We start from the raw sequence: 23,346 nt of genomic DNA on the forward strand, positions 1-23,346 counted from the left end.
GAGGAGTTTGTCAGTATCTAAATCTACCCCAGTAATTCTGAACCAGTAATCTCCTGGGTTATATTCCATGTCTTCTTGATAGAAATATTGAGATCTATCATACAGTGGCCTTCTTGCTGTGTGGTACGAAGCATGTGAGAAACAAAAAAAGGTTATAAAAGTCTCTCATGGCGATAACACCTGGGAATTTTATCTTATTGAGATACTGAATTTACAATTGCTCTCCAAGATTTAGATCAGAGTTACCCTTTCTCAAGAACAACTCTTAAAGGTTTTTTTTTGTTGTCATCTGTTCTGTTCTCCTCCCCAGGGGTGGTTTCTGTGTCTTAGTCTCACCTGACTACCATCTGTCCATCAGCCTCTTTAAGGCACTTGTCACCTTCTTACATACGTGCCTCAGCCTACAGCAGTCAACCTCTAGGAAATACACTCTCTTCTGATATCCTGGGAGGAGACCTCTTCTCTGTTCTTCCCCTCTGAGATTCAGAAAAAGACCAGGAGCTACTTTGGTTAAGGTATTTTTCATCTCAGATCTAGACAAAACAGATACAACTTGAGAGTTTCTCTCCTTCCGTCTTTTAAGGCAGTGGGAGAAAGAAGCACGAGAACAACAGAGGAACACTACCTACAGTTCCTTTCTACAAAATCATTTCAATATTTGATCATGACCCTTCCAGAAAAAATAGCAACCTAAGAAGCATAATCTCTGACCTTATGCCAAGCCTAGTCCTCAGAAAACATAACTCCTGATTCACCTTTTCCTCTTTTTCAATATCTTGGTCCTGGAAATAGGAATCCCAATAGTAGGGTCCTGCAGTACTAATTCACAATGGAACTGTCAATAGACCTGCTAACCTAGACCTGCTAACCCAGCCCAGGAGGATAATTTTGAACTAGTTTCTCTCTTTCTGAAAGACTTGGCCATTCTGTAAAGGATTTATTCAATTTTCTGACTAATCCACATGTAAAACAGCTGTTTAACAGGACTTCTGAAGTGGTTTATTTTCAAAATTGCTGCATGGATATTGCAATAAGGTACAGCAATCATGATAGAGCTATAAAATCTTATGAAAAAAGTGGCAGTGTTCTTTTTTATAATTGCTATAGCTTAATTTGAGGTATAACTGTTTTATTTTGCAATTTTTTTTTCTGTAGTCTTCACACCTATAGTTATGAGATTTGGGGATAGGCAGTGCTATATTAAAGGTTTGAGCCTGGCACCAAATTAAGTGTTGGGCTCCTGGTTCAGATTGTATGGCACTAAAATCTTCTAATGGACAGATATACATCTGTATTAAAAAAAAAACAAAACAAAAACCACAATAAAAATTGTATGAATGTTTTGCCATTAAAACTCAAGGTCTTTTTTAATGAGCTAGAAAATAAAGACTAATTTCTTGGGACTTTGTTTGCTTTGAGGCTATGATTATTCTCATCCCAAGTCAAGCCAATGCATTTTGTTCTGTACCACCTATGTCCCTGCTTCAATCATAAACTAAGACTGAAAAATGAAAATATTAGTAATTGGAAAATATAATCCCCTGGATAGCACCAATCCAATAATCTTAATAAAAATAGGTTTATTACAAACATTGCCTGAATCCTACTGGGAATTATCTTTTCAGAAAAAAACACTCAAAATCCCTTACAGCTGCTCTCTTGATCAATTGTCCCCCCTCGATACTATTAATCATCATACCATATACCACTTATTCTGAGCATCTTTTTCCATTTCACTTTCCAAACTTCTCTTCTAATTTCTCCTTGTGCAGAAGCTATTGACAGTCCTTTATGGTCATTTTGAAGTCCCACCTTTATTCTTCTGGTGCCAGCCCCTTTTTTTAGGTGACATGACCAAAACTAGGGGGTATTTCCTTGAGCTGGAGAAATACCACAAGTTAATATTGTCTTCCTCAAATTTCAAAGATTTTAGTACAGGTTTTTTGTGGCTCTGTTTTCATGCAAAATGCTTGTGAAGTTTGCTTGATTGACTCTCCTGATAATGCAGTCTTCTATTCTCAGCCTAGTTTCAAAATGGCAGCTGTAGTGCAAACCTCCATTGCCGTGCCAGCCAGCAAATGTCCTCACCTACTGCTCTAATAATGAGTGGGCCACGCCGTTTTCTGCCTCTGTCCTCTGTTGCCTGACTATCAACAAGGGAGCTAATTAGTGTCAGTCCTGTTTGTTTGGTGACACCTATTTACTAAGAACTAGGTTGAGCCTTCTCTAACACTGCTGGTAGTTGAAGGTCATATAAGAAAATCAATCTTTCCTAGATTTATAATAAGGGCTCCGATTTACATACAGCGTCATTCTAACAGGATCTAATAGGAATTGTAATGGCATAATATTTTAAAATACTATTCAGTAATTTCTACTTAATGTTCACATAGCTATTCAATTATAGATGTTGATTTTCCCTGCAGTTTTTGCTTCTGAATCTTTATCTGTGTGGTCTCAATCAGTTTTGAATCTAACAATATAATTTAAATAATTGTTTTCTGCATTGTTTACATGAAATTTTTTTCTGTTGTGCTCCTATTTTCTAAAGACCTCCTTAAAAAAACCCATATAAACAGAAGGCCATGGTATTGCCACACGTGACATGTAATAGCAATTTTATGGTTCAGACATGTATAACATGACATCTCTGAAAGGAGAGATCATTTGAAACCAAAATGCTTTTAGGTACAAATTTGCCATATTTTCAGGTAAAGACAACTGACAAGTAGAAATTCAGAAGCGTGCATTAGGAGCCCAGAACGAGGAATGATGCTGGCTGAGTTTCAGCTGTCCTCTGTTTTGTTGTCAGCACGGACAGCAGTGCTCCACATCTCGCTCACACTGCTCTGTGCCGGCCTGGTCTGTCTGTGATTAGTGCAGCTGTTGATTTCTGCTGTACCTAAGGTCTAGTTCCCAGGACTCTACATCGGGTTTTGGTAGAAGGCAGGTATTTCAGCCTGAGGACACAGCCACTGCCCAGGTCCACAGCCCAGCCACCTCCAAAGCTCTGCTCCCCAACACCACCCTGAACTTCACTGTGTCACCATCAACATCCAACAGTGCTCTGACACCCTACCTAACATTAAGATCAACTTCTCTTAATAGTATGTAAAAGCCTGAAAATTACATAGAGAATGTTCCTGAAAGGTGTTACAACTGCATGCATAGTTTCCTTGCTTTCAGAGACATTTTACAGCCTCTCCCCACCTGCTCTGACTAATGGGTTCTGTCAGCTTTCACATGCTGCAGACACAGACTGCCCTTTGCTGCTTGCCACCTTTGTTCTGCTGCTCGCTTTTTCCTCTCCTCCAAACCCTGGGCAGACCCTTCCCAGTTCTGATTTTATGTGCCCCGCACCTTTGCCTTCTGGGACAGCCATAATTCTGTGTCCAGTTGTTTAGTGCTCTCCCTAGGGTCTAATATTTGAATTTTATTTCATTGTCTTTTATCCCTGTGTCTTTTCTTAAAGAAACAGAGGACTGTTTCATTTTCTCATGCAGTATTGTCAATTTTCTTTTATTTTCTCTCAATGTGCCATAGTCTGTTGCAGCACATCCTCTTGTAGGGTGCACATCTTTTTTTATGCACCTTAATCTTCATATGTTCCAAATCTGGTTTGAAATACTGAAATTCTTTAGCAATCATAAAACCTCTTTTCCTGTATTTAGATGGTTCCTAAGAAAAAAATATATTCTCTTAATTTCTAGTAAATTCTTATCAATATCTTTATATACAAATTGTCATAAAGATAAGCTATTCTTATCTAATTGTTTCTAGGAGTTTAAGATTGTCTCAGCAGGAGTTGCTGAGGGATGAAACTTCTAATGATGATTTAAAGCAGTGAAGTGTGTAGGCTGAAACTGAAATAATTACTGCTGTAACCCTCTAAGCACTCCAAGTTCCTCAAGAGAAAATACTTTGTTCAGAACAGACCCTGAACAACAAAATGCTAAAAAAGTAAAATAACAATAATAAAAAAACCCCAAACCCTTGGAGCAGGATGATAATTTAGAACTAGAATCAGTATAATGTGGGGATGTTCTCAGCAACTGCTCACAAATGCATCAGACATCACAATTAAAAAGGAATAATAATTATGGCCCCATTCTAAAGTATGGAATACTTTATTCCATTCAATAAGTCATGAACACTTTAAAACCATCAGTGTAATCCACAAACCTATATTTACAACATTAAACTGGATGTTCTGCCTTTTCAATAACTGTCATCTCATCTCTATTATTTTCACCTCAGACTCTAATTGTTTCTTTTATAGGAGCTAACCTACCAGTGTCCTTGGCAGTACAGTTTATGGCTCATGCATTTACAGTAATTGTTTGGGCAATTTGCCACACAGTATAACAATCTTCACATCACAATCAGTTTTTATAATAAACAGCATTAGTTGTGAAAAATACAAGTGATGCATGATTCTTATGGTAGATAAAGGGCACTGAAGATGCCCTTTAGAAAAAGAAAGGAAAATGCTCAAGCCTTGAACTACTTGAGAAAAATACTGATGTCACAATAGAACTAATTAATTTGATGGTGCAAACAAGAGGGGGAAAGAGCCTTGCATTCATTAGTGTCAGTTTCAAATGAGAGGATACTGTTCATAAAAATAATATTCTGCCTTCGTTTAGACAAAAACGTGCAGGTAAACAAATCAGAAATAAGCACCAGCTCCAGCAATAACAGTGATTACACTCCTTAGCTTTATCAAGGGTCTTTCTCCTCTATAGCCACAGGGAGTTCAGAGCCTGGGCAGGTACAACTTGCAGGTAGAACTTCCGATGAGGCCAGATCCTACCCCCTATCGGCCTGGTTGGCTCCAGTGTGACCAGCATAACCAAGCACTATCAGGCACTGGAGCCTCTGTACATGTATTGGTCGGCTCCTGGGAAGCTGAGCATGAACTTGATGGCTTCTCTCCATAACAAGTGGGTGGTTACACCTAATGGTGTCTCACCGCATGTATCTCTGCTGCAGACAGTTTGCTGCCTCTTGATTTTCAAGGGACCCAAAATAAGAGATCAAGCACTGCTCAGCAGGGAGGCTGTTGGACACACCTCCAGCAGGCAGTCTCCTATGTTAGAAATTCTCCAGAGGAGAAATAATATATATGCCCTCTAATGGCAGTGCATAGGCAGGTAAACCTCAGCCTCCTTGTCACCTCCACATCACATTTTGGACCCTGGTTGGTGCTGAGGAACAGCAAGGCAAGGCCCCAGAAGCTATGAAGGTGGCTTTGAGCCAGGGCTGTACCTCCCCTGTTGAGCTCAGATGTGAATTCTCTGGCAGCCCAAGGGCTTGAGACCAAGAACTGCATGCGATAATAAATTGCAGAGTGATTGTATTGTAAGACTACAGCTTCAGCTTCTGATAACACAGACATCAATTTAAATCAGTAGAAGACTTGTTCCTACAGTGAATTTTGGACCGAGCCTTACAGAAGCAAGGAATGAGTTTATATTTATTCATTAAATATTTAATTCATATATTAAGTGAGTGAAATAGAATAAAATTAACCATGGAGACAACATCACAAGAGAAGTCAAAGTCTTTACTTTGAAAATTCACATCAGGATTCTTGGCAGCTCCTGAACTTCTTTAGTTGTCATACAAAGACAGAGAGGTCAGGACACAATTTAGATCTAGATCCTGAAGTGTGGTGTGATGTATCTTCAGTAATTTTCTCCTCATGATCAGAATATCAAGATTATGTTGTTTTCAGTTTTGTTTTGTTTCTTTTTTTTTTTTTTAATAGTATCATTTTCTTTTCCCTGCTGGCATTTCCATCTCCCCATGAACTGGTTTTGTTAATATTTTCTCCCCTGTCCAACTGTTATTTTAGGACCAGTATAAATAGAGCAATATTTTAAATGTAGTTTTCCAGTAAGCCAACTGTTATGAGGTTTATATTAATTATGTTAGTTGTGCTAGTAAAAAAAAATCACCTTAATTTCAGGATAGAATTTTGATTTTTTTTTTTTAATTTTTTTTTGAATACACAGTAAAAAGCAGAAGCATGAAAAATTCTTCAAGACTCTGAGACTGTCTGGATTTTTAAATAAAATTGTATTGAAAACTTTTTTTCATTTTACATATTTTTTTCAACTAAATATTTAAGAAATACGTTCTTCGAATACTTTAACGCCCTCAGACCTTTCTGAATTTCAGACTAAATAATATATTCCTACATTTTCTTTAAATATGAGATAGTATAAAATTGATCAGTTTGCATTAATTTCAAGAGCTTTACAGTTACATTTTCTCTTTCATTTCTCTGTAATCCAACTATTTTAGCCTTTTTTTGCGTTCTTTAGAATAAATATTTCATTATTTAAATAGTAAGATCTAGTGTAAGTGGATATAACACAGAACAAAACGAACAGTGCTTTGAGCTATCCAAACATACAGACACAATTTTAGCCAAATATTGGTGTGAGAATTAAAATCATGACAAGCTATCATAACACCAACCATTATGGAAAAGTTAGTAGCTTTTGGCTATAGTCCCAAACCTATCTCAGACCTGACCAAAGCACCTGCTATTACACAGTGGAATGTGCAGTCCTGAAAGCATAACTCTCAGGGCATTATAGTTGCCCAGGAACATTTGAAATAGAGCTGAACTGGGACTATGGGGTCATGAAGCCTTATGCCTTGGCAAATGTGTTGCATACTCCAGTTCACAAAAATATATCCGTGTTTCCATACTGAGACCTTCTCAGTTTCTTGTGTCTGGTATTTGCACTTAAAAATTATAGGATGTACTTTTCTAATGCTTACAGAGCTTGTTTGAAGTTTCCATAAAAAATGTTTTTGTGAACTTTTTATATTAATTCATTAATAGTCTGGCTGCTTAATATTTTTTTATCTTCTGAGTACTTACTCCTTTGCTATATCAACAACATGCATTATTTCTCCTCTCAAACTTTATTTTGTTATGCTGAAAATAGAAATACTCAGTTTATCTTCTTGGTTAATATAGGTTTTTCATCCTGCAAGTCTTCTTGTACTCCTCTTCTGTACCTGTTCCTGTTTGAATCAATCTTTCTTGAACATTGTAGACACATGTTCCATAGGAGTTCTTACTGATGCCTGGTGCCACAACACGAATGTTTCCTGTAAATCTTTCATTACAGGGAAAACCTTCTCTGACTCATTACTATAGAACTTGGTTTGCCTTGATATCACAGCATCCTGTTCATCTCAAACCAGTGCCCTGGAAATGCTTTCTGACAAAAAAATCCCTCAGATTTTTCTTGTTCATCTGTTTCTTCCAATTTCTGAGGTGTAGTTTTGTGGCAGAAACTCTGTCTAGTCCCTAAATGTATAACCTGGCACTTTATAATTTTGAAATTCATCCCTTATCTATTATCCTGGACCTCTAGACCACCCATTTCTTTCAATCCTCCTCTGTGTTGGTCATGTCTCCCAACTTCCTATCTGCCACGGATTTAATTTAACTTTGACTTCTTGTGCTTTGGTCTGTAATAACATGACTGAGTAAGTCTGATTACATGACTGGTCCTCTCCAATTCCTCAGCGACGCCTGCCAGCTCCACACAGCCCAGCTTGTGGGACCCTGCTTGGCACTGAGAGCCCCTCTCCCACCGCCCAGCTCTTATACTCATATCCCTCTTCTCCTGTTTAATTAATAAATTTCCCATGTGGCTGCACAACAAATGCTTTAATGAAATCCAGATAACTGATTTTTAGGCAAGGGAAATGTAGTAATCTTATCAAAGACAGATATTATCAGGTGAGTCTGGCATTTTTATACCATTTTCCATTTATCTGTGTTTCCTCTCTCATTTAAGTTTTGTTCTGAATCTATTGTGAAAACTTTTTGAAGACACCTGGGTCTGTTATTGCCTTGACACGATTTCTCTTTTTTACCTCTAAATATAGCTACCACTTTTTCTACTCTTCTGATACTGTTACAGTAGTATAAGGACCAATTTGATAGATTTGAATAGCAAAGGTTTTAAACCATTGTGTGTTTTCCTCTCTTGAGTCTCTCAGATTTAGGTTGGAGATTATCTGCTTCTCTTAACTGGAACGTATTTAAACAAGTTCTGCTCCCATATTGGGTGAATTATTATAATTTTCTAAATTGCTGTTCGTATCAGCTATGTCCTATAAGATCTCTGTTTCTATAAGACTCTACACCACTACTAGGACTGTGGTAGAAAATTTTAGGAGAAGTCTTTTGATTCTGAGGTTATATGTAGGTAATCTGAAATCTTGACCAAACCTCACTTCTAAAAAAAATCCCTATTTAACCTAACAAGGCTATTTAGAAAGCCTTGACATGTCTTAGTTTATTCCCACCCTTCGTGAAGTCAAATAAATATTGTTTATTGGCTAATTTTTTTTTTGTCATCACTTATACATTATCTATCTAGTCTTCACATCTTTAGTGTTCAAGTTTAACATTTCCTTTCTGGGATGCCAATCCCATGTAATTTTTGGACTTCTGAACTCCTTCGCACAATGGCCATCAAATTTTCAGTCCTCTCAGTCCTACCAACTAGGCCCTGAACTTCATGTTTGTTCTTTATGAATGCAAAATTACAGTGATAACCTGTTTGTATTCCTTATTTATTTTTACAATTCAGTCCAAGTGAATGATAATTCCATCAAAAATGAATCATATGAACAAAAGTTGTTCGTTTTTCTAAGCTGGTAGAAATTTTTTAGTTTCTGGTGTACTTTACGAAGATTTGTCCCATTCAGCTGAATGAGAAAAAGCAACAGAGATTCTGCAGGTTCTGCTGGAGGAGAACTGCATCAGCTGACACCATGGATTTTTTCTGCTTTAACTGTTATCAGAATGCCTGGATCACTTAAAAATAAAAGTAAAAGGTTTTTAACAGAACAGAAATTTGTTTTTTCTCAAAATGTAGGCAAATTTAGACCACCTTTCACAACAAAGTGTGGTAATTAATTTCTAAAACAAAAGCTTAATTAACATTCTAATTTAAAAATCTGCTCATGGAATTCTGATAGTGTGCTAGGAGAACATGTCACAGAAATATGGAGAAAAACTAACTAGACAAATACCTTCTAACTGCCCATGTTTGATGAAGGGGGTAATTTTTATTTGCTTTGGGGAAGAATTTCAGTCCTTAGGGTATACATATATGTTTGAGGTTGTTCTGTAGCTACATGCACTCATAGTCTCAACATCTTCATATCACTTCTAAATTGAAGAAGTGATTTAAATTACTGTTATTTTATGCTTCTTATGATCCTCAAACACTGCAGTATCAACATCCTCAATTTAGGTCAATTTTAGATTTTCCACTAAAATAATGCTATGAGGATGGATATTTCTGATGTAGAAGTAAAATAAGGAAAATATCTGTTACACTGAAATTCCCTGTACTCAGGTATTTGTGGGACATGTGTGCACAAATAATGGGCTATAAACCAGAAATCTTTATAAAATTCAGTGCAACATGCAAGAAATTATGTTACAAACCCTGCAGTGTGGATCCCAGCTATGAGGTTGTAATCATTGCTGTTTATTACTTTTGTTGCAGTTCTTAAAAGAAACGTGTGGACCGGGGTTATGGATGTTACTGGAATGAGTTAAGGAAAAATTCAACTCCAGTCACAGCAAAACTAAAACTAAGGGGCTCAGGTCGCACATACATCGAGTGTTACACCCCCAGAAACTAAAACTCCATAGCTACATTACTGTTTAAATTTATACTTACGAGGTGAGATTCATGCAGCTTTCAATAACAGGCTAAGTTGTAGGTTCTCTTTATGGTCCAGAGGCAAAGAAGCTCCTTCCAAGGATATGTCACTTCATCTTATTCATGATACTGATGTTAGAGGGACTACATCTCCTTTTGGAAGTGTTAATCCCTCACCACTGGTGATAGGCATGATATACAAGACTGCCTGAATACAGATGTATAGGAGATTAAAGCTAGATAAGGTAACACCAACCCAGCACACACCTGTAATTATCCAGCTTAAAGCATCTTTAAATCTCTTCATTTAAAGGTTTGGGAAATAGGTACTCATCCTCAGCATCTTATTCAAAGACTGTGTCTATATATATTTTTACACTGAAAATTTGCTAATCAAAACCAAAAATATTCACTGGACAGGGAACATAAGAAACAGGGGGCAGAATCAAGTTTCTCTTTTCTTAGGGAATGAAAATTAAGCTAAAGAGCTTGTACATCCAACTTCATGAGGAGTATGCAAATTTGTCTTCCAGTGTCTCCCCAGATGTTCTTTATCCTGGCAATTTGGATATTTTTTGGATGCATGTGCAGCATTTTTATCACACAAGGGTATGACAGAAGCTGAAAGTGCCACTTCATCTTGGATGTGAACTCTAGCTGCCTGAAGACTATTATGCTGGATATAGGCATCAACATCTTCCCTTCTTCTGGGAATGTTTCTTGAATGAAAAACCTCAATTCCTTTAAGAAATAGATGAGAGTCCCATCTAGCAGCAAATTATGCCATCCCTCCTTCCCAAGAGTTGCATTCATGTGGCTGAATGCTGCAGGTAGACAGCTACATTCAAAGAATTCAGCTACATTCAACAGTTGTGCCCACGTGGCTTTGGGATCATTATTTTGGGGTGATGATTCAGTTCATGTGTTTTACAGAACTTGGCCTGTAATTAAGGGCTTTTGCAGACACTTATAAGCACCTAAATATTTTAATGCATTTGCCTCATGGTTGAGCCCTGGTCTACAGAGTGTCTCGATTTACAGAAACAGGTGAGTGAAAAGATGCAAAAGGGCAGAAGAAAACTGGGAACTAGATGTAACACTAAGACAAACATTTGAACAGTAAAAATCCCCCAACAAACAAACTAACAGCTCTCCCCAAAACCCTATGTATAAATAATAAGCACTAATGATTTACATTAAAAACCCCACAGATCTACTGAAAATAAGGGCCTGGCTCTGAATTCAGGATTAAATTCAGATTATAGCAACTACTGACAGGGGGAAGTACATCATGGTGTAAGTAGGAGAGTGAGAAACGTGTGGAGGCTATGCATATACCAGGATTCAAGAGTGACATGAAATTCATACAGATTGCAAAAATATTCAGCATTATTGCAATTAATGGTAAAAAAGAACCATTGAGACAGCATTAAATCTTGTACTTCAAGGACAGCTTTACAAAAAATGACCAAGAGGAAATTTAATAGGTCAGTGCAAATTACTGCAAGTACTTTCCTACAAGAACTTTACATCTTCCCCTGAAGTATCTGGTGGTGGTCAGTGTCAGAGATCAGATGCTAGACTGGCAACAGCTTCTGTCTGCTTTAGTCTGGCAACTCTATAAAGAGTGAATTTTTAAAAGTTGGTGACAGTCAAAGTCTAGGTTCTTTTAACAGAGTATAAATTTAGCATCCTCCTTCTGAATTAAGCATTTAGGTGACAGAGTTAATGTTATATCAATTCAAATGAAAGACACTAGGAGAAAATAGAAGGGGAAAAGATTAATATTTGAAAATTAGAAAGTAATTTTCAGTAACTGAGGTGGACGACTGGTTGAAAATTGCATAAATTAAATCCTACAGAAAAAAAATCACTCCTCATAGAGAAGTCATTAGGAGTGATATAATAATTTACATTTTACATAAGTAATACTCTTTTTACATTTTTTTTCCTTTTTGCACTAAAGGTTAGATCCCTATAAGCACTCAATTCAAACTGCTATCACTTTGCATTGATATTGATGAGGACTGCAGGCACTAAGCATCTCTCTGTAGGTGTTTTTCATGTTGGACCTGGCCTTTGTTTTCACAACCAGCAAAGCAACAGAAAAATTGCACTTGCTGCAGGGAAGTAGAATTCGTTCCTACCGGCCAGGCATAGCTTAGCAACAGGATTTTTACTGTACATATGCAGGGAGAATCTTTTGATTTATTTCAGGTAACAAAGATGTCTTTTTCCAGCCATCTCTGTACACACACAAATATTTGAAAAACACAAGCAAGAGAGAGCCCTGGCCTCTTGAACACATATATCCTCCCAGACCCTTGCCTGACCCCAAAATTACACTCTTCTGTCACTGACCCATCTAATCACCTTTGTGCTGCTTTCTCAAAAAAGGCCTGGGAAAACCCATCAGCTTTGCAATGTAATCTGAAGGTCAACAGATTCTCATTTTCTTACCCGATTCTTTCTTAAGACCAAGCCTTAACATCAAGTCACTCAAAAAAGTGCTACATTTTATATAGCTGTTATTTTCAGAACTTCAAACAGCATTTGAAATTTTGTGTAATTAACTAGCAGTCTTTATATTTGAGTCTAAGAAGAATTAGAACATAATTTTTGTAGAATAACACAAGAAGTTTCTTTTTGTTTAGCAGAAAGGAAGAAATATTGGCAACGTCTGATGATGACACATGGAATAACTCAAGGACTTCAGGTACAACACCCGGTTTAATTAGTTCTTCCTTACTGCACATGTTAATTAAAAATAGTGTAACAACCAACCTCGTGGAAATTATTCAAGTATGTTTTTTTTAACTCTTCAGACACAAACATCCCAGAGATTGTTTATTCACAAGCAGAGGACAAGGACACTGAACGAGCTAATGAAAATATAAAAGAGAAAAATGCAGAATACAAGCAGGGTGATCACAAAGATGATGAAAAAGAATTAGAGTTGCTGGTAAGTGTTATACAATTATATCTACAGTATTAAATGATTTGAATCCATTTACGCTTCAAAGCTGGTGAAATGCCCCCTTTTAAGAGAGCTGACTGATGTACTAATTTACAAATGTAAAACCTTGGTCTGTACTTACACTGAATCTCTAACTGATTCAACAATAGAAGGTGCTTTGATTTCAGTATAGTGCATCAACTTTTTCTGGTCTTAAATTAATGACTTCTCCCTTTTACTTCTTTACCAGAGGCTCTAAATGACAGTTTGAAGGAATTAGAAGAGTAGCATTTAAAAAATCTCCCCTCCTAGTCTCTAGGGTGGAAATATTCTTAAATATATACTTTATATTTGGTAAAATTTTTATGCTTATACTGCTCCTTGCTTTTGAGGGTTTTTTTTCAAAGGATAACTATGTAGCCTGCTGTATGAACAAAACAGGTATATGTATATTGATATAAATAGATTTTTATGTATCAGTATTTGACATTAGATTTTTTACAATGAATTTCACACTCAGTGAACATTCAATCTATTTGGATTTGTGTGCGTGGATGAGTGTGTGTGGTTTGCCTTGCACTTTTCAGTATGAAAGGAAAAATGGCAATAAATGAGACACATACAGCAATCTATTATTCTCAGTGTCTGTTCTCAGCTCATATCATTTGGATGCAGAGATTCATAATCATAGATTATAATAGCTATCACCTCTGAAAATGTGAATGCTGAATCAGACAGGAGAGGAAGATTAGAAGCATTCTTTTTTTTCTTATTGATATAAAGAAAAAAATTATCTCATTTGAATATAATTTTTTTTTGCATTTTACTTTAAAAAAGTTGAATATTGTTGCATATTGTGAGACCTTTCACTGACTGAAAGTCAACGTCTCTTTATTTTTTATGGTGAAACATAGAAAGGAGGACCTCTAAAATCCCTTGTCTTTCTCAGTCCACCCTTTTACAAAAAAAAGGATTGAATATAACCATTTGTTTATCGATTGCCAGACTTGTCCATACAATAAATGAAGGGGGAGCTATAATTTAGATGTTAATTTCCACTATGCACTCTTTAATGAATTAAACAATGAAGGCTTATAATAGATGGAAATACAACCAAATCTTTGAAACGCACAGGCATTGGCTCACAAGACAGCTGTGCAGTTGACAAGTAACATGAGCCTTATGTGAGAAGAAGGGGAAATCGTAAGATTTGCATATAATTATTGAGATCATGCAAATGTCAGTTATGAGGAGGGGAAAAAAACACAGGCATCTCACTGTTAAATCCTGACAGTTGGCATCACCGAAGAACTCAAATACACTTGAGCACTGGTTGGCAGAGGGTCATTAAAACAGAATTTGCAGAGACATTAGCTCCCTCACTTTTCTTTGAGTGACGTTTTACTATTAATAGTTTGCAGAGGCTTTGCAGAAAACATATTAATAAGAGAAACTGTAATGGGGTTATCTACAGCAAGTGCAGATGCATAAAGGGGTGCCCAAGAAGCTAGCCTCTAATTGATCAGCTAGTGCTATCAGTGTGACTGTGCTAAAGTGAGAAGAAAGTGCAATGACAAGCCAGCATAGCTGAATAATACAATATGATATTTGGGAGCTAGGAGGGAGAGTGATTAGTTTCTGGCCTTTTACTTTGCTAATCTCATTTCCAACTCATGTCTTACCAGATTGTCTAAAAACAATCTAGTTTGAAGCCTGTAAAATGGTCCCTGAGAGAAATGATGCACAGATAATCCTTACAGAGTTTATCAGTGTGAAATGTGTCTTTGTTTTACTGGACAATACTGTACATTACTGGGCTTTGATGTACTGTATCACTGCCCTCATTTAAGCGCCAATCCTACCCCCTTGCCCCACGGCTTCCTTTCTCAAAACCTAGAATCAAATGTATAGAGAATGAATTAGCCTGCCTTTAAGGGAATATTCTCTTCAGATTTAATTTGTATAAAATGTATCTTACTGAACTCATGACTAAAGCGAGACGGTTCTGAATGCTATTTTATTTCTTGCTCCTTTCAACACCATCAAAAAGCTCATTACCTATGTTAAAAAATACATCCAATGTAAATTTTGCAAATGGTTTGGAACTTGTTTCCATATAAGCTTTGTTACTGAAAACAAAACTTTCCATAATGAAATCCTCCCTCCTTCATTTGATGTATTTTTGCAAAGCATTTTTTGATCATTCTTTTCTATTCTATTGTTTCAGTTAAATCAACACTTCACAGGAGCTAGAGGTACCTCTTCCAGAGATGAAAGGAATTTATTCACCACAGAACCAGTTAATTTTCCAAGTGAAACTGAAACACTGGTGAAAAAGCTAACCTGTATAGAAAGAAGCAGTATCTTGCACCCTGTGCCTATCAGTTCCTCATCTGAAAACACTTCACAAGTGATAGGAGGAGAAATAAAAGATAAATTAAAGTATTCTGTAATAGATTATAATAGTCAGCTACCAGGGAAGGAAGTCACTGCTGGCTCAGTAGATGGTGGAGAGCAGTCTTTGGAACATACTGGTGCCAGTGAGAGCCTTTTATCCACAAAAGATTTTCCTGCGATGAAGCAGAATGAGGCTGTTGGTATTACAGCCACTTTGTCAAGCCAACAAGGAGAGAGCCACACAGATATTTCAAAGGGTGAAATAGATAGTGCCTCCGGAAGTAAGATGATGGAGAGGTTATTCATCAGTGAGGATGCTGCTGCTGTCTCAAAAGGGGTTTGTGAAACAAGACCAGAAACCATTTCTCCGGAGCATGATGAATCCATGCAATTAAATGCATGCATAGCAAGGACGCTGGATGGCAATGCTAATCCAGCTCCAGAACACCAGGCACCACAAATGTCTCACCAAACTCTGGATTTGTTGTTCTCAGATGCTGACAAATATGAAGGAAAAATCAAGATGATTGAAAGCAAAGATCAGGTACATTTAAGAGAAGATTTATATGCTGACCCTTTTGCACATGCTGATGTCTCAATAGATTCCACACAAAGACAATATACGCAAAAAAAAGGAATTGGTGAAATGTCAGAAAAGAACTCTAACACTGATGCAGGGAAGGAGAAGAAAGTAATTGAAATAGCAGACTTAGCATTAATCGGTGAGGAAGAAACTTCCAAGCACTTTCAAGTCACATAGGAAACACAACGCCAAAGCCCTGAACACAGCACCTCTGCCAGCTGAGAACAACAAGCAGGCACCCAGGGCCACATGGGGAGATGAAAGGCAAGTTGAGGACACGCAGGAAACCAGAGGATTCATGAGGTTAAATGACAGAGATAAGCCAGACAACACAAATAAACAGAGACTGATTGGAAGGGAAAGTGAAGCAAACTCTGTCGAGCAGAGATGGCAAGAAATGGGGAGTGAGGTTCAGTGGGGAGTAAGGAGGAGCACGGAACCTCAGAGCACAGCTTCCACAAAGGAGTTGTTTACCTGCCAGGAGGCAGAGAGTTATGAAAAGTCTTCTGTCTTTAAGCAGGATATTACAGAGGAAGCAGAGGCAGGTACAGCTTATATAATTAAAACAACATCAGAAAGTGCTCCAGAAAAAATGTCTGCCGGTGAAAAAGCAGTAATTGCTAAGCTACCTCAAGAGACTGCACTAAGTGACAGGCCCACAGAGGAAAAGGAAACAGCGTTTGATACACATGAAGGGAGAAATGATGGTTCACATTATGCTCTTTGTCAACTCAACACAGTGGGTGTATTATATGACACTGAATTTGAAAAGGAATCAGATAGAGGTATTTATAATGCATGCGTTCGTGAAACACTGCAAGGAGAAATGAAGTCTGTATGCAATAGCAGGGAAAAACGTGCCAAAGCACAACCAGACATTGGCAATATTCTACCCGTAGGAGAAGCAGTAAAGGCTTCTGCTACAGGAAAAAAAGAAGATTTGCAGCAGGCGTTATGTTCAGAAGTATCTAGAAGTCCCCTGAGCACCCAGAAGCATCTATACAGTAAGGAAGCAGAAGAGCTCTATAGGGAAGAAAGCCATGCTGGTATGCTTTCCCATTTATGTCCTAAAGCTGAAACAAAAATGCCACCTTCTGGTACAAACACTATTCCTAGTCACCATTTTAAAAGCTCTTCAGTAGCATATTCTGAAGGGTCCACTGCAGCAGGAGGTATGGAGCACATGTATAGACACTTTGAATTCAAAGTCTTTGACAAGAGTGCTGCTGAGTCAGGGTACAATCTAAATCTACCAAATGAAATTTCATGTATTAATAAAAACTTCCCTCCCAAAGTTGAAAAAGGAGAAGTACCTTCCACTTCAGACACAGCAATTTCTAGAGAAGGAAGAGGAAGAAATATAGGTCAATGTTTCCACCAAGCAGAGCTCCAACAAGACAAGTCATGGAGGCCAGAAGTTTTAAATAGTAAGTCTACCAAAGAAGGTGGAGGAAGAGACTCTCAATCTGACCATTTATTAACTGACGAGAAAATGCTAAACAGTCTTGATGACTCACAGAAAGAAAGCCAGCACATTTCTGATTCTTCAGATATTTCTAATCAGAAGAGCGAAGCACTTAAGTTACCTAATGAGTCTCTGGGTTTAAAACATATTGCCTTCAAAATACTCTGTTTCTTCTTCTTTCTTCTATTTTCTGCAATACTCTACCACTATGATTTGATGATCTGTCTTGCACTCTACCTGTTCTCCTTGTATTGGCTATACCATGAAGGAGGAAGAAACAAGGAGTCTATCAAGAAGAAATAACATTGACTGTCAACTGTGCTCAGGATCCATCGTCAATAATCTCCAGCTCCACCAAAGCATTTTCACTGTTAAGGAGTTTATTCATTATTAGAACCAAAGCAAGATTTCCAGAGAAGTTTTTTTTTTTTAAAAAGATTAAATATGAAGTTGAGCCTTCATATAAGTAATTAAACTATACAGGACCATTATGTTTGGATCATTAAATACCTATATGAGTATGAGTTCTGAAGCATGTCAAGTTAAAACGAAGTACAGCTGTTGTTTCTTAGCAGGAATATCTCTGTAGTACCTAAACCCACCATTTACTTGCTTTAATTCTTTTGCAGTAAAGCTTCATATTTTTCTGGGAATTTTTTTTTTTTCTAAGATTCTGTGTAATAGATATCAACATAAGGAACAATACAAAACCTAAGTCAGTATTTTGGTACTGACACTGCAACTGACAATCTGCTAGTGTAATTCTCAATCCTCTGAGCAATGCACCTGTTGATAAGTTAATATATTTTTCCAAATTTGTATTTCATTATTTTGACTTAGAGCTCCAGTGGAACCCCTGTTTGAAAAACGTAAGGCTTTGACTCAGTAACATTATGTAACTTTCAGGATGTAATGTGTAGCAGAACAGGTGTTCTGTTTCCACCTCGTAAAGATTGAAGGCCACAACCACAGGCCTCATACTATTCACTCAGGTGCATGAAAGTTTTTGGTGTTTGTAAATGAGGACTACGTAACATGACTGGGAATTTCACTGAACTGTTGTTTCAGGCAAAGCCTTTGAATGACATTTTTTCATCAGTGTTGTTGAGCATATCTACAAAGCATTAAAGAAATTTTACAAAGGAATGCTATGACTGTGTGAAGCATGTCTGAATTAGGTTTACTGCCTTTTTCCTACGGCTTGCTACATAGAGCTAATTAAACACCAAGAGAAAACACAGGGCACAGCACTGGTGTTCAGTGAGGCTTCTTTGTGTGGTTTTGGTGAAGCAGAAAATGCAGTATTTGCCCTAAAGAGAGTCCAAATTGATCCTGTGCAGCAGGAGTCCTGTGGGGCAGGCATGCTGGTGACTTTGCTGCTCCAACATTGCAGGTGTCCCACACAGGCCAAAGTTTGTCCAGAAGGAAAAGGAAGGACAGGTTATGAGGCTCTTTAGCCATTTCCCAGAGGATGGTCACAAATGCCTTCACAGGTAGCATGTTAAAAGAAGCACCAACGCTGCATAATGTTACCAGAGCCCTAGAAATTAAGAAGGGAAAAGAGTTGGTTTTAAGCTCTGTTTGCTTCACTTTTCATACTGTCACTGTGAAATACCACAACTGTGAAAGTCTTGATTGCAATGTATGGCTGAAGTTATATAATAGAAAAATTATTTAGTCGCTAACTTGGCTCTGAAATAAGTCCTTTAAAGTCCATTTAAAACTTACTCATATGTTTCAGGATGTTAGGACACTGCTACAGCAAGCACCTTAGCATTCCCATTCTACAGGGTGATAAAATTTTGAAGCATTGTGGGAGCAGTGCATTCAGTGGGGTGAGCAGGTGTGTGTGTGATCTATTGCTGATGTGTGTGCTGATGGTTGGATACCTTGACAACTTTTGAAAGCAATCCATGACTGTGTTATAGAGGCATTAAAGAGAGACACTGAAGGTTGTGTCCGGATTTCAAAGGTATATACAAGCAAAATGTTAATTGAGATAAAGAAATTAATTCAATAGGTATTAGGAGCTGGATCCAATAAATAGCTTAGGCTTAGACTTAAAGCAGGATTGAAGTTAAATCAGTGTAATCTGAAGTCATGATCACAGACCCTTCTTTACCTGGAGCCAACAAATGCTGAAAGAACCTAGGCTTTTCATGATGTTTATAGTCACTTCTCCAAAATGCATGACATTGCCTTACTTTTAGTAGTTCGCTCTCTGCAGCGTGACAGGTCCCTGGTCTAAGTCATTCACAATTTCAGCCTCACTGGGATAGAGACAACAGATATTGCTTCACTTCTTCCCAGTACAGTGGAAGCTCTCAAGTAGTGTTTAATATATTCTGGAAGGGTCAAGGGATAAAAAGGTGAAGAAAGCACCCTGCATTTTTGTGATGCACCCTGCTGAAAGTGTCTCCATGTAGTCTAGTACCAGACTCCTCAGGCAAGAGAGACCAATGACATAGGACATATTTTAGTCCAGTAGTTAAAACCACCAGGGCAGAAATTAGAATTTTTAGTTTCACTTGCTATTTAAAAGCTTTCTACAATCTAATTTGCCACATAACTCTTTAAAGCAAAATTTATAAAATTCAGAGCAAAGACCAAAGCCCACGTTCCTGGCCTGTTAGGTAAAATGAAATCAATATGATTTAAACCCATGTTTGAATGTCTTCAGCTTTAGCAAACCTGGCCCTTCCATCCTGCAGGATGTACTTTAATGACTGGAGGAGGACTGAGGAGGACTGCAGTCCCCTGGGTTTGGCATTACCTCTGTGCATAGGTGGGCTTCTACTTTCTCAACTGAGTTAAGCTGAAAGTGATTCTCTGCTCAAAATAATAGATACTTCACTTTCCATTTGTGGGTAGACACTTTCATTTGCAACTCGCATCCCAGGGGAGCTTTCTTTTCCCAGAAGTTATAATGTCTACTTTTTAGAGAAGTCTTAATCTGGCAGTCTAAATGCCTAAGGACTCAAGATAACTAAAGAACTTTAAATATCTTGGAAACAGGCCTTATTGTAGGCAGAGCTGAGCAGTTCAGCCACCATGGAAGAAGTGAGAAAGCCTAGTTGTGTTTTTTATTGAATCTTGGGGACTCCAAGGAGTATGCATTTTAAGGGCTCTTGTTCTTTCACATGGAAGCATGGGCATCTTGGAGACGTGGGAACATTTGTGTGGTGGTTGGCTGTATGGAAAACGCAAGTTGAAAAGGGTTTTTCTGATTTATTTGAACCCAAAATATTTGGTTCATTGACAAAGATTTGGCTCAGCTGATTGGTCAGCAAGAAAAGGGGTCAGGGACAATTGATGGGCCCAGGACTATGGGTGGAAGAAAGTCGTTGGATTGAATGAGTCTCTGGAGAACAGCAGAAAAATATTACAGAGAGCTCAGGAGAGTCAATATGACCTGCAAAAAGAATGCAGGGGATAAACAGAGAGGATCTATTAATATAGACATTCATTAAAAATTAGTAGGCTCTTAGTGTGTGTCACAATATATTTAAACCAGTTCCTACAAATCAGCTAACATTTAGCTAAGTTAGTTCAATCTCTGCAGAAAGAATGCTTTGGCTGTACTCCTGTGTCCAACAGGTTAAACATCTTGATTTGCCGTTTGAACACATACAGTCATTCAGAGCTGGAATTTAGGGCAAATATTTGAATGTTAGAATAAGCATCTTGCATCTACACACAAGTGGAATACTGTTAGCATTTCTCAGATTTGGGTTGGGATTTTATGTTCCATATTTAAAATATTTAGTGAGCATAATCAGGTTTTGATTGCAAAACAGGACTCTAGACTGATCTGTGAGCACAGGTGCCTGAACTTTAAAGTACATATGTGCTTAAAACAACAAAGCAAGTAACTTTATCTTTTTCTATTTATCATTTGATAAGATATCTTTTAAAAATCCTCTTACTTTTTTTTGCTGTATAGAAGCAACACCTTTATAATGTTGGCAAAATATTGGGTTTTTACTTATTTCAGGGAATAAGTGCTGTGTTGTATTTTTGCAATTATTCATATTTAGCTTGCATTCTAGGCCTTAGCAACATATTTCTAGTTAATACTTTCATTTCTAGTAGCTTCTAGTTTTTTTTTCAAGCTATGCAACAGAAAGAAGGTATGATCCTACTTGGCAGGCCTGTGGTCACAATGGGTTTGACTCCGATACAATACAATGATTAAAAATAATATAATGGAAAAAGGCTCTTTGCATTACTACTAGGTATACATACATCCCTACCATGGGAAGTGTGTCCCATGGTTATTATCCAAACTGCACATGTAACAAATAAATTAATTTTCATATTGCAACACCTCCATTCTGTTGAATTTATTTAACTCTATACTCAGGGCAGCAGAGAGAGGAGTGGGAAGAATTTCTATATTCAGATACCTTGTTAGGAGATAGTGAGAACAGCCATTAATGACCCAGTACTTGTTGTTGCTAATTGCTGGTTCTTATCCATCAGTGACTTTTGGATCAAGAGATGATAGTCTCTGAAACAATCTACAGCCTTTAAAGACCTATTTAACATTGGAAATGAAAAAATAAACAGAACAGGGTATGAACTAGATCCTTAAAGGAAGGTTAATATGATAATGTTCAGAGTCACTATACAAAATTGTGTATGACTAGTGGTATCTACACCCCTGAATAAAACACTTAGGCACTCTAGTCGTTGAACATAAGAATGAGAATAAAAATAGACAATGTGTTAAATAGGGAGCTGCCAAAGTTTTCTAATAGAAAACCCTGATGGCAGAGTTGGGTCTTACACCCTTGCCCTGCCAGCAGGATTAGTTATTTAATGCTGAGCTGGAAGGACATGCCTTTATTGGTGTCAGGGACATGCTTTTATCAGGTCAGGTTTCATATCCTGAAGCCCTCTTGTGCACTGAGGCACGTAAACTGCTGCCTTCAGAAACAGAATACTTTGCAGAAAACAACCCCAGAGTTTTGCAACTGGAGAAAGGGAAGGAAGGTTAACCCTTTAAAATGTAGATTGGAGGGATATTTGGATATAAACTCTGTTCTAAGAATAACTTACGCATTTTATGTGAAATTGTATGTAGATAGAATGCAAAACCAACACCGAGACTTTATGCCTTCACAGTGAGGTCTACTTCTTCTTTAGTCTTCAAAGTTGCCCTTACAACCCTACATCAGTGCCTTATGAACCAGGACAGGAGAATTGTTCTAGTCATCAGGGAACTGTGGATTTCTCTTTTAGACCTACGAAGGTTCTTAAATTCCTGCAAAGTTCCTCTTCAGGGGACCATGTCCTTTTGTGAATCCCAGTTGAACTAAGACTCGCGGCTCTTCTGAGAGGACTGCCTGCAAAGGAGACCATATAGTTCCATGGATAAGGAGAGGACTGAGGATGCTTTTCTGATCTAGGAAGTCTTAATGCTGCTGAGGATTCTGAGTTGAGGTGGATATCAGGGATATCTTTCGACAAAACTACATACGAGGACAGAGTGAGGACAGTTGTTTTTTTTTTCAGAAAGGATGGGTAGGTTGAAGGGAACTGATAACTTCTGCATTCAGAGAAAGCATGATATAGGTGAGCTGAGACATTTAATGCGTGAGGTTTGGATGGCCTGGTGGTACATATGAGATGTTTGTGTACATATACATGTGGGTGGCACTAGGACAAGTGGGTTGAAAGGTAAGAACTAGGTTTCAAGGGTGAATGGGAAAGAAATAATAAACAGAATGACTAATTTGAAAGTTTCTGAACAGCTTTCTCTAGAGACATGAAAGTTTAATAAGTTCTGAGTAGTTTGAACAGATAATACAAATCCAGTATTAGCTATATAAAGTAGTAAAAATGAAAGTATATGCTGGATTTATAGTGGAGAGTATCTTGTCCTTGACCTTAATATGCAGTCATTCAAGATTAGAGCATCATTCTGAGGACTAGAAATGCAGGTTCCTTCTGAGGATGCTATAACCCTTCAAAGAGGGACAGCCTCAGGCTGGAGCCACAAACCCACCTCATGGCCATTTATGCAGGTCAGTCCCCAATGACACAAAGCTACGTGTGTCAGGAGAAAAAAAGTGTACATGTGCACCTGTGCTTATCCATGCAGAAATATAAAACTATCTGTAGATATTTAAGCTCCCACAATCCCTACATTGTCTGGTATAGTTTAGAGCCATGTAGGAGCTTCTTACTGCTTAAGGCCCCTTTAATAGGGAGGAGTACTTTCCAC

The 23,346-nt window shown here is 37.7% G+C and overlaps 1 protein-coding gene across 1 annotated transcript in view; it reads left to right on the forward strand.

Moving 5' to 3' along the window:
* The window catches only part of PPP1R3A (protein phosphatase 1 regulatory subunit 3A), a 28,357-nt gene extending 10,937 nt beyond the window's left edge, over positions 1–17,420 (forward strand). The window contains 4 exon segments of the mRNA XM_050324054.1: positions 12,374–12,432; positions 12,542–12,678; positions 14,900–15,805; positions 15,807–17,420. Coding sequence (XP_050180011.1) covers positions 12,374–12,432; positions 12,542–12,678; positions 14,900–15,805; positions 15,807–17,420 — 2,716 coding nt within the window.
* Positions 17,421–23,346: the final 5,926 nt, after the last annotated feature.

Source organism: Myiozetetes cayanensis, unplaced genomic scaffold (genome assembly GCF_022539395.1).
Source record: "Myiozetetes cayanensis isolate MyiCay16 unplaced genomic scaffold, myiCay2020 scf3, whole genome shotgun sequence".
Taxonomy (NCBI): Eukaryota; Metazoa; Chordata; class Aves; order Passeriformes; family Tyrannidae; genus Myiozetetes; species Myiozetetes cayanensis.